This window comes from Macaca nemestrina, chromosome 2, assembly GCF_043159975.1.
Source record: "Macaca nemestrina isolate mMacNem1 chromosome 2, mMacNem.hap1, whole genome shotgun sequence".
Lineage (NCBI taxonomy): Eukaryota > Metazoa > Chordata > Mammalia > Primates > Cercopithecidae > Macaca > Macaca nemestrina.
In genome coordinates, this window is record NC_092126.1 from 143,742,282 (window position 1) to 143,753,958 (window position 11,677).

At 50.9% G+C, this 11,677-nt stretch overlaps 1 protein-coding gene across 1 annotated transcript; it reads left to right on the top strand.

The window, feature by feature from the left end:
* The first annotated feature begins 1,437 nt into the window (after positions 1 to 1,437).
* On the top strand, positions 1,438 to 7,254 carry LOC105477625 (basic helix-loop-helix family member e40). The gene is made up of 5 exons (XM_011734191.2): positions 1,438 to 1,806; positions 1,970 to 2,039; positions 2,301 to 2,408; positions 3,313 to 3,436; positions 4,758 to 7,254. Exons 1-5 carry the CDS (start codon positions 1,727 to 1,729, stop codon positions 5,612 to 5,614), a joined length of 1,239 nt encoding a protein of 412 aa, XP_011732493.1. The 5' UTR covers positions 1,438 to 1,726; the 3' UTR covers positions 5,615 to 7,254.
* The last annotated feature ends 4,423 nt before the right edge of the window (positions 7,255 to 11,677 follow it).

Consider the following 11,677-nt stretch of genomic DNA (forward strand, 5'->3'; position numbering starts at 1 on the left):
CTTTATTGCTCAATTTATCCTCTTCCTAGAGGTTCTGTAAGTTCAAGGGCAGGATCCGTGTCGGATTCATCAACAAACACAGCGCCTAGCACAGAGTAGGGGGCTCAACAAATATGTGTCGACTGCATGATTGCTAAGATTTTACTGTGTAACAGGCGGTTTTATTTCTTGTCTCTCTCATCCCTCCTGCCCTGGGTGCAGACCGCAAACAGCGCCGCCGAAGTTCCCAACAGGCAGGGAGAGGGCCGATCCGGGTTGGCACACCACGTCCCCGGGGTCTCAGTCCCTGGGTCAACGCAGAGGGGCTGGCGGTCCGCGGCGCTGCGACCTGAGCCCCGGCCACGTGAAGCGTCACGCCCTGCGCTGCTGCAGGGCAGGCGCCGCCGCCGCGGTTGTGTAACGCTGCAGCCGGAGGGGAGGCGACCCGGGCGCCTCTGCTCTGGAGGGGGCAGAGGAGGGAGGGAACACCGGGCACCGTGCCCGGTATCTTTCTGTGCTTGACTGGCCGGGAGGAAGGGGGTAACACTGGGGCACCCAGGGGGCTGCGCAACCAGGTGCCCGCCCGCCCGCAGGCTGTGCCCGGGAGCGGAGCTCCTGGGGAGCGAGGGGCACTCGGCTCACACCCTCCTCGGTCAGGTGCGCGCGGCGTGCTCGGCGGCAGCCTCAGCTGCCCCTGCGCTTGGCTGGCTGCCCGCTTCCCATGGGGTGACATCCGCCCCGCCCCTCGGTCCCTCCCCAAGGCGGGCAATTCCTGGACGCGAGGGTGAGCAGTGGGGGCAGGGAAGCCAGGACGGAAAGAAACCCCAGCCTCTGGGGAAGGCTGGGGGGCCGGGCGACTCCCTCCGCTGAGCGCCGGTTCCTCCAAGCGGGCCGGGCGGGGGAGGAGGAAGAGGGCTGGGCTGGAGCTAGCAAGGGGATATTCCTCTCCCGGCTTGAGTCAGACGCGGGCGGATCCGTCCTCCCCCGTTCCCTCCCAGGAGACGGGAACTTACTTCATTTCCCTGGGGCAGGTTCGCCCACGTTACCAACTCTCCCCCTCCCCCAGCACCCCCGTCCCTTCCAGCTTCCGCGCCCCCCACCCAACTGGGCAGGACCCAGGTTGCGCTGCCACCCCCTCTTCGGGGAAAGGCGGCCGCAGCCGCAGACACCTGGGGGCCGGGGCTGGGGGTGGGGGCTCCCTAGCAGCCGCCGGAGCGTTGTCCAACACGTGAGACTCATGTGATGAAGCCGGGGGAGGGCGGGCAGGTCGCTCCTTCCCTCCCCGGCAGTGGCCAGACGTGCCTGGAGTCACAGGGTAGAACACGTAGCTCCAACCCACCCACTCGCTCCCATTTAACCCAGCCCGCAGCCTCTCCATTACTCCTCGGCTTGTGCCCCCACCCCCCCCACTCCGCCCTAACCGCCCCCCCCACCCGCTCCCTCCCGCCTCCCCGCCCGCCCCACTTCTCATTCACTTGGCTCGCACGGCGCAGACCGCGCAGGGAGCACACACCGCCAGTCTGTGCGCTGAGTTGGAGCCAGAGGCCGCGGGGACACCGGGCCATGCACGCCCCCAACTGAAGCTGCATCTCAAAGCCGAAGATTCCAGCAGCCCAGGGGATTTCAAAGAGCTCAGACTCAGAGGAACATCTGCGGAGAGACCCCCGAAGCCCGCTCCAGGACAGTCCTCATCCAGACGCTCCGCTAGAGCAGACAGGAGCGCGCAGTGGCCCCGGCTCGCCGCACCATGGAGCGGATCCCCAGCGCGCAACCACCCCCCGCCTGCCTGCCCAAAGCACCCGGACTGGAGCACGGAGACCTACCAGGGTAAGTTGGCACTCCTTGGCCCTTCAAGCCTCAACTCCAGCCCCATGTTATGCGCCACTCTCAACTTGGAGCAGCTACGGGCGCACCGGGGGGTTCTTGCCCGGCAGAACGCCTGCAGCCGTGCGCAAGCAGTCACGACCCTTCCTGGTCTCTCTTCCTGCAGGATGGATTTTGCCCACATGTACCAAGTGTACAAGTCAAGACGGGGAATAAAGCGGAGCGAGGACAGCAAGGTAAGCAAGTGCACCCCTGGGGACCCTGCGCTCAGCCCCTCGCGCGCGCTGAGTTTCCAAGAAAAGTTTTCTCGCTTTGAGGTTGGCGAGGGGATGCAGGGTGTGGGCTCGGTGCCTCTTCTGAGTGACTTGGAAAAGAAGGGGCAGATGATGGTTCTGGGTGCTATTCTGCTCCTCTGCCGGACTCGTGCTGCGGGGCTGGGAGGATAGGCTTCTCATCTCCTTTCCCAAGCGCCCACCGCCTCCCCGTGCGTCTTGCAGGAGACCTACAAATTGCCGCACCGGCTCATCGAGAAAAAGAGACGTGACCGGATTAACGAGTGCATCGCCCAGCTGAAGGATCTCCTACCAGAACATCTCAAACTTACAGTAAGTGAGAAGCTGGCCCCTTTCCAACCCAGTCCTTTGCCCAGAGGGCGGGCGGGGGTCACTCGCCGCCTGCAGGTTCCGCGGGGAACTGCAGACCAGACGGGCGGATCAGAGCTGGCGGGTGGCTCTGTGGTGGGGTCCTCCTCCACAGTCCTTGCGTTTTCTGGCTGACTCATGCAAATGAGGCGAGAACCGCTTGGACCTCTCCAAGTTGGCTACAACACCAACTGGCCTTCCTTTTCAAGAGTTTAACTTCTGGTGATTTTCAGGATTCCCTAGTTTTTCTAACTTAAAGGAACACGCCAAGCAACACACACATTTACCCCTTTCCCTCCACCACTCCCCCCACCTTTTTTTTTGTTGTTAAATAAGTGGACTTGCTTTGGTGTGTGATTTTTACGGCCTGTCCTTTCTTGACAGTAGCCCTCAGCTACTTGGCAGCCTTTGGTTGGGGAAATGGAAAAAAAAAAAAAAAAGTATTTCGGGAGGAACAAAAAAGCCTGAATGAGCTGGAAGTTCTGAAAGGGTGTAAGGAAAGAAGTAGGGAAAGCCTATTGGCTGCCAGACATAATAGAGGTCCCTCTCTGAGTTGACACCCCTGCAGAAAAATGTTATCTCTGGATTCCCCTGAGTTAAGGTCAGCAGAGGCTGCTGGAGAAATTTATCTGTCAAAGCGTTTTCCTGAGGTAGTTGCAGCTTCCAAAATGCCTCCAAAGAGAGATGGCGCCCTTTTTTAAATTATTTAATCATATATATTTTATATATATGTGTGTTAGAACAGCCAACGAAGAAAGACTATCCACTTTTTTTTTTTTTCTTTTAGAGACATTTCTCTTTGCTAAGAAATGTCCCAAAGGTAGGACTTCTTTGACCTCACCGCTGACTAAGGCTCTTTTCCTTCTAGACTTTGGGTCACTTGGAAAAAGCAGTGGTTCTTGAACTTACCTTGAAGCATGTGAAAGCACTAACAAACCTAATTGATCAGCAGCAGCAGAAAATCATTGCCCTGCAGAGCGGTTTACAAGCTGGTGAGTGCTGATTCTGGCTCTCCTCTCTTTAAGAGTTTGAGCACAAATAGAGAGCCTGTGGGCTCAACATCTGATGGAATAAACATTACTGCAACAAATTGCTTATGCACCTTCATTGAGGGAGATGCAGTTTTATCTTTCCTAAAAGGTCAGACTTTTCATTTGAAATGCAGTGTGCCACCTGGCATGAATACGTATTAGTGAAATGATAAGATATTCCTGTGGCATTTTAGCTTGAGAGTCTCTGGGTTCTGGGAGATTTCCCTACTCCCTTTTAAAATGCCAAGGCACCTATAATTTGCCTTGTGGGTGTTTTACAGTTGGTCTTCTTAGCCCTCTTTCATTGGAGAAGAAATCGTGGGTATGCCCCAGTGTTTTCCTGTTTCTTTGCTTCCTTGTCACTTGGTGTGTGGTGTGATCCTGGCAGGATACAGCAGGAGTTTTTCCTGCATTTCATGTGGTTCCCTGAATAGCCACTAGGTATCTTGGTGAATTGCACAATCTAGCGAAACCACTGAAGTTTCATCATTCGTTTCAACAGACTTCCAGATAATCGGAGTCACCTAACCTTCTAGTCTCACTTCTTCCAAATAATACTGTACTGACTGGGGAGAATTATTCTACCCACTCCCTCATTTCATTCTCTGCCTTCCTCTCCAAGGCTCGTATGATGAAAATTGCAAAAACCCAGCAAATGCTTCTGCCAGTTTCCTCATTAAAAATAGGAAGATGGTCATACCTAATGTCTTGAGGATCATGGATAGAATATGTGGAAAAGATAGAAATAGAGAGCCTAATTAAAGATCACAGCATGACTGCAACTTTTACAAGTCATTGAAAATAAGTTTACTTTAGGTGATTATTGTTGCTTCAATCTTTTCCTCATTTTATAACTATCTGGCGTCTGCCCATTTTGCCACGGTGCAATGTTGTATGCATTTGACTAAGGTTTATGAATACATCAGAATGTTCTTTGCTGCTTCACTTACATGGAAAACTCACAAACCACCTATACATTCCAAAAGAGGGTAAACAGCTCATCTCTATTAATTATGGTCTATTTCCATGATAGGATATTATGCAAACATTAAAAATCGTATTTTATCTGAGTGTTAGTATATGGATTATTTTAATTTAATTATTTATACTTTTCAGTGTAATTCTTCTCTGAGCATACTACTTTTGGAGTTAGGAACACAAATCAGTAAATGCGATTTCTTTTTTTAACAAAAACGAAAGCACCTGGATTTTTGGTGTATAGGTATCCAGGTGCACCACAGGGCCTTCTGAAACATTTTCCTTTGGATTTTTGTTTCCCTAGGTGAGCTGTCAGGGAGAAATGTTGAAACAGGTCAAGAGATGTTCTGCTCAGGTTTCCAGACTTGTGCCCGGGAGGTGCTTCAGTACCTGGCCAAGCACGAGAACACTCGGGACCTGAAGTCTTCGCAGCTTGTCACCCACCTCCACCGGGTGGTCTCAGAGCTGCTGCAGGGTGGTACCTCCAGGAAGCCATCAGACCCAGCTCCCAAAGTGATGGACTTCAAGGAAAAACCCAGCTCTCCGGCCAAAGGCTCGGAAGGTCCTGGGAAAAACTGCGTGCCAGTCATCCAGCGGACTTTCGCTCACTCGAGTGGGGAGCAGAGCGGCAGCGACACGGACACAGACAGTGGCTACGGAGGAGAATCGGAGAAGGGCGACTTGCGCAGTGACCAGCCGTGCTTCAAAAGCGACCATGGACGCAGGTTCACCATGGGAGAAAGGATCGGCGCAATTAAGCAAGAATCCGAAGAACCCCCCACAAAAAAGAACCGGATGCAGCTTTCGGATGATGAAGGCCATTTCACTAGCAGTGACCTGATCAGCTCCCCGTTCCTGGGCCCACACCCACACCAGCCTCCTTTCTGCCTGCCCTTCTACCTGATCCCACCTTCAGCGACTGCCTACCTGCCCATGCTGGAGAAGTGCTGGTATCCCACCTCGGTGCCAGTGCTATACCCAGGCCTCAACGCCTCTGCCGCAGCCCTCTCTAGCTTCATGAACCCAGACAAGATCTCGGCTCCCTTGCTCATGCCCCAGAGACTCCCTTCTCCCTTGCCAGCTCATCCGTCCGTCGACTCTTCTGTCTTGCTCCAAGCCCTGAAGCCGATCCCCCCTTTAAACTTAGAAACCAAAGACTAAACTCTAGGGGATCCTGCTGCTTTGCTTTCCTTCCTCGCTACTTCCTAAAAAACAACAAAAAAGTTTTTGTGAATGCTGCAAGATTGTTGCATTGTGTATACTGAGATAATCTGAGGCATGGAGAGAAGATTCAGGGGGTGTGTGTGTGTGTGTGTGTGTATGTGTGTATGTGCGCGTGCGTGCACATGTGTGCCTGCCTGTTGGTCTAGGACTTTAAAGCTCCTTTTGGCATAGGGAAGTCACGAAGGATTGCTTGACATCAGGAGACTTGGGGGGATTGTAGCAGATTTCTGGGCTTTTCCCCACCCAGAGAATAGCCCCCTTTGATACACATCTGCTGGATTTTCAAAAGCTTCAAAGTCTTGGTCTGTGAGTCACTCTTCAGTTTGGGAGCTGGGTCTGTGGCTTTGAGCAGAAGGTACTTTCAAAAGAGGGCTTTCCAGGGCTCAGCTCCCAACCAGCTGTTAGGACCCCACCCTTTTCCCTTTATTGTCGACGTGACTCACCAGACGATGGGGAGAGAGCAGTCAGACCGAGCTTTCTGCTAACATGGTGAGGTAGCAGGCACTGGCATAGCACAGTAGTGGTTTGGGGAGGTTTCTGCAGGTCTGCTCCCCACCCCTGCCTCGGAGGAATAAAGAGAATGTAGTTCCCTACTCAGGCTTTCGTAGTGATTAGCTTACTAAGGAACTGAAAGTGGCCCCCTTGTACAAGCTGAGCTGCCCAGGAGGGAGGGAGGGAGGAGTTCTCTGGGCTTCTGGCACCTGTTTCTAGGTCTAACCATTAGTACTTACTGTTCAGGGATCCAAACCAAGGTCTGAGAGACACAGACACCCCGAACGAGCACCCCAAAGGGCACAAAGCTGAGTAACAAACTGCTGCCTTCAAACAGAACTAGACTCAGTTTTCAGTTCCATCCTAAAACTCCTTTTAACCAAGCTTAGCTTCTCAAAGGCCTAACCAAGCCTTGGCACCGCCAGATCCTTTCTGTAGGCTAATTCCTCTTGCCCAACGGCATATGGAGTGTCCTTATTGCTAAAAAGGATTCTGTCTCCTTCAAAGAAGTTTTATTTTTGGTCCAGAGTACTTGTTTTCCCGATGTGTCCAGCTAGCCCCGCAGCAGCTTTTCAAAATGCACTATGCCTGATTGCTGATCGTGTTTTAACTTTTTCTTTTCCTGTTTTTATTTCGGTATTAAGTCGTTGCCTTTATTTGTAAAGCTGTTATAAATATATATTATATAAATATATTAAAAAAGGAAAATGTTTCAGATGTTTATTTGTATAATTACTTGATTCACACAGTGAGAAAAAAATGAATGTATTCCTGTTTTTGAAGAGAAGAATAATTTTTTTTTTCTCTAGGGAGAGGTACAGTGTTTATATTTTGGAGCCTTCCTGAAGGTGTAAAATTGTAAATATTTTTATCTATGAGTAAATGTTAAGTAGTTGTTTTAAAATACTTAATAAAATAATTCTTTTCCTGTGGAAGAGAAAGATGGTCTCCTGAATTTTTTTTAAATAACTCAATTGGTGTGATATGGCTGACTCCCATGTCCTTCCTTCTTGGCTTAAGCAAACCAGTTAATCTCAGTGTAATTTCATTCAGCTTTTCATGTGCTTTGTATTCAATCAGAATAAGCTTAGTCAACTTGGCAGGTAAATATTGGTTTAATTTTTTTTTTAACCCTTGCCAGGGGTACACGATCATCCTCTACCTCTCCAGAGTTAAGTAAAAAGCATATTTTCCCCCGCCTGCTTTCATCGTGGTCCTTGGAACTTGACAGAAAACCAAGGTATGATACCGTGGGCTGCAGTGTCTGGGGAGCCTGCTGGAGGGAGAGGCACATTGAGAAAAGATTTACTGGATTATTATGCAATACTAATTGATGCTGGGATAGCACCTCTTTGCCAAAGCAGTCTAGCTTTTTCAAATCTATGAAGGTCTAATGGATTTGCCATATCCTGTCTTATTCCTGCTGGAGGCAACATTCCATAATTATTTTCTACATCCTTCCTGGACTTCCTCTCCGGTGTGTTTGTGCGTGAATGAATATTGGGTGTTCCTTAGACAAGTGCTCTTATTGAAAAAAAAAAAAAAATTCCATGGGAAAGGTGGGAAATGACCCAGTCGTGTATTTTTGCCTCTCTCCTTTGCCTTGATTTGCAACATTCCTGTGGGATACTCCCTCTCAGGGGTATCGTGATGTTTCCTGATGGCCAGCGCCTGACTCAACAGGCTCCAGCTCCCAAAACTGCCAGAACCCCCTGGTTGTGTGGAGCACAGCCGGGAAGCTGTCCCTAGGGATTTCTCAGTCAGGCAGAGGCTCCAGCTGACCATGAAGACTGCTTCACATGTCACCTTCCCTGTCTCCTCACGGGCCCGCAGGTGAAAGTGAGCATTTTCTGCTTGTGCTAGATGCATACGGAATGCACATAACTGTCCCCAGGCCACACAGGCTGTTGTGCAAGGAGCCGAGACCAGGAGTTGGAAACCTGGCATCGATAGCTGGTGGTCTATCACCTCCCTCTCCACGCCTGCTTTTGACTCCATAAAAGAAGAATTCCGAGCCCTTCCCGCAAGTCCTGTAGCAGGCAGATGGCAAATTCTGTGTGCCACCCTTTCTCCCAGCTCAGCGCCTGGGCTTCCAGGTCTCATGCCTGTGAAACACCTCAATTGCTCCATGAGTTGCCAGACCTCTCTAGCTAGACTATTTTGGAAAAAGCCCAACAAATCAAACTTATCCTGGTGATACGGCCGGGGGTTGAAATCAAGACCAAACTCTTTTTGCATGACCCTCTCTTTTTCCTAGGCCACTGCGGGAGGAGTAGCTATGGGGAAAGGAGGAAGTGGTTGGAGCAACCTGAACTAAAAAAAAATATTTGAGGGTTCCACGCAGTCAACCCAGAATCCCCCTATGGGAACCTGCCCCTGTCAAATAGCCCCTAAAGTTGCAGCTGTCCCTCCACTTCATTTTCTGCTTCCAGTTCGCCCTTAACCTTTCCTCTAGCCCAGTTTTAGCTGCATCCAAGTGTGCTCAGAGGGAGGTGCGGGGGAGGGGCGTGCACCCCAGCCTAATGCCCACTGCGGACAAAGAGGACTTCTGTTTAAAAAGCGGGGTGTGTGAGTTTCAGGGGGCGAAGCGCTGGCTCCGGGGCCAAGAAGAGGTGGCAGGAGGCAGGGGAGCGGAGGCTGGGGATCTGGCCGCCTTCAGACAGGGCGTGATCCGCCGGGCCTGCCGGGATGGTCTCACCCAGCGCTGACCTGCCTCGCCTGTTGACACAACGTCACGTTTCCGACTGCAGCCCTTTCATGTGCGGCCCGCGGCTAAAAGCGGCTGCCGGTTCCTGGAAGCAGACGTGCCTGGCACCGCGTCAGCAGAAACCTGATCCCCGGGGAAGCTTGGCAAGGCCTCGGGATCGCTCGGCCCCCAGAAATAGGGCCTGGCAGCGGGCGCAGGACGCCCCCCCTTCCCTCGCGCCCAGCAGGAGGGAACTCGAGCGCTCCCCGTCAGGGGTGGGAGGGAGGGCTGGGTGGGGTAGGGAGCTGGATTTAGGCAGAGCACGGGGAACAGGGCTTAATTAACTAGAAGCTAGAAACTTCCCACGGGTCATCGCTCACTAATGCACGTCAAACAACCTAGAAGTATCATTATGGGTACTATTACAATTCACATTTTATAGATAAATAAAAGCAGGCTCAGAGAGGAGAAGTAACTAGCCCAGGGTCACACAGCTTCTGAGGGGGCTAAACGTTTTGTAGGATGGTGGATCTGTTGGTCTGTAGATCTCCTAATTGGATCCAAGGAGAAGGCTTTCACAGAGTCGAGTTGTTAATGACTATAATAATACAAATATGGATATTTATTACTAATAAAAATTACAGCAAATGTGTTTGTAGCATTTACTATTTGCCAGGCACTCTGCAAAGTGCTCTACATACAATAACTTAATTATCACAGCAAGTCCATGAAATAGGTAAATTAGTATACAGTTAATGAACTGTAGGCACAGAAAGGGTAAGTAATTTGCTTAACGTGACACAGCTCCAGTGATGAATTGTAATTTAAACCTAGGAAATTTGGCTGCAAAGTTTGCTTAACTATAAAACCACACTGCCCTTCTAATTAAGTTAATAGTAGTAAAAGTAGTAATAATTACAATTATTACTATCCTGTTTTGAGTAATTTCTTTGTGCCAGGTATTAACCACTTCATGTGAATTGCCTCTACTTACAGCAACTGTGAAGGGTAGATATTAATATGCCTCTTTTTTTAAGTAAAAAATTTTTAAACATGCTCATTTTACAGATGAGAAAACTGGAGTTCAAAGAGGGGAAATGCCTTATCTGAGGTGACACAACATGTAAGGGACAAAGCCATCCCATTTTCTGGTATGGAACTGCTTCTACACGGAGCTCCTGTGATGTTGGGCTTTGATACACATTATCTCATTTAATCCTCCAAATAGCCCTGCGGAGTCGATACTGAGCATCATGCTCAGCCTGTGGATGAGATAACCAACCTCATAATAAAGTTATTTGCCCAAGTCTTTATTTGTTCCTTACCAATGTCCCCACACACCATCCCACAGCGAAGAATGGGCCCATCCTCTGGTTAGAGAAACTAACCCAGCATGACTATCACGGAATATGGGGGGCAGGGGAGGCACTCCATAGGTTGACTGTGCTAAGAACCAGAATCTGGGCTTGAAGAAACTATATCAAAGTATTGTGGGCCAGGCACGGTGGCTCATGCCTGTAATCCCAGCACTTTGAGAGGCCTAGGTGGGAGGATCACTTGAGACTGGGAGTTTGAGACCGGCCTGGGCAACATGGCAAAATCCCATCTCTACAAAAAATACAAAAATTAGCCAGGTGTGGTGGTGCATGCCTGTAGTCCCAGCTACTTGGGTGGCTGAGGTGGAAGGATCACTTGAGTCCAGGAGGCAGAGTTGCAGTGAGCATGATTGTGCCACTGCGCTCTAGCCAGGGTGACAGAGAGAGATCCTGTCTCAAAAAAAAAAAAAAAAGAATTCTGTGGGGAAGGGGAGAGATTCCTTTTCTCATGTCTCTCCTAAGGTTAGGAAAGGTATAAGCCTAGGGGACTAGCAAGGTGTGAACCACCTGGGGCAGGGCAGTTCTGCTGGAGGGAGGGAGAGAAGGAGGGAGGCAGAGACTGAGTTCCAAGCTCTCTCTCTGGAAGGGAGCCTCTGCAGGCTTAGAGACCAGGCCACCACAGCTCCTGTCCCTCTCAGATTTCTTTGGCCCACCCACACCCTGGCCTGTCTCTTCCCCTTTGGCCACCATCCCAGTACTTGGCTGGTGAGGGGTATACAAGAGACTGCCTCGCTTTGTGGAACGGGCCAGGATCTCAGGTTAGAGAGGAGACAGCACGTGTTGAGTTCCCACATGGTTTCATAGGAAGACTGTGTGTTAACGGGATCCGCGTGTTCTCCTGAGACCCAGCTTTCCCTGAGGTATCTGCCACGTGGCGTGCAGGGAGGGAAGGCTCCAGGTTTCTCACCCTTCATCGGCAGGAACAGCTTCCTTTTTCTGTCTTACTGCTGTAATAGTTTGTTTGAACAAGAGTTTTATTGCTGAAAAGACATCACAAACAAGTTTTGAAGGCCACAAATGACAGCCCCTTCCTCAGGCACTGCCTTCACCTCACTCGCCTCTTTCCCTAGGATCCAGAGGGAGGCTGAGGCCATTCAAAGCCACCCCAACACACACCCCACCCAGCACCACCCCCTGTTTATCCCCAGCCATCTGTTTGGCCCGACAACCACAGCAGAACATGAGCCGGGTGAAGCCTCTCCCATTGGCCATGGAAGCCACTGACATGCTCGTCTCGCGGCTGGGCCATCCAGTCTTGTGATGTGGCTGGATTTGGGCCCAGAAGGTTTCTTCCACTATAGATGGGGCCCTCCCTTCCCTGGGGATTCTCAGCAAAAATGTGGAGGTGGGACATGAGGGTGTCACAAGGCTGCTGGGTAGGGGGACCAGCCTCAGGCTAGGACCAAAGGAAGTAGGGCAGCCAGCCTCTGCTCACCCTAAGTCCCG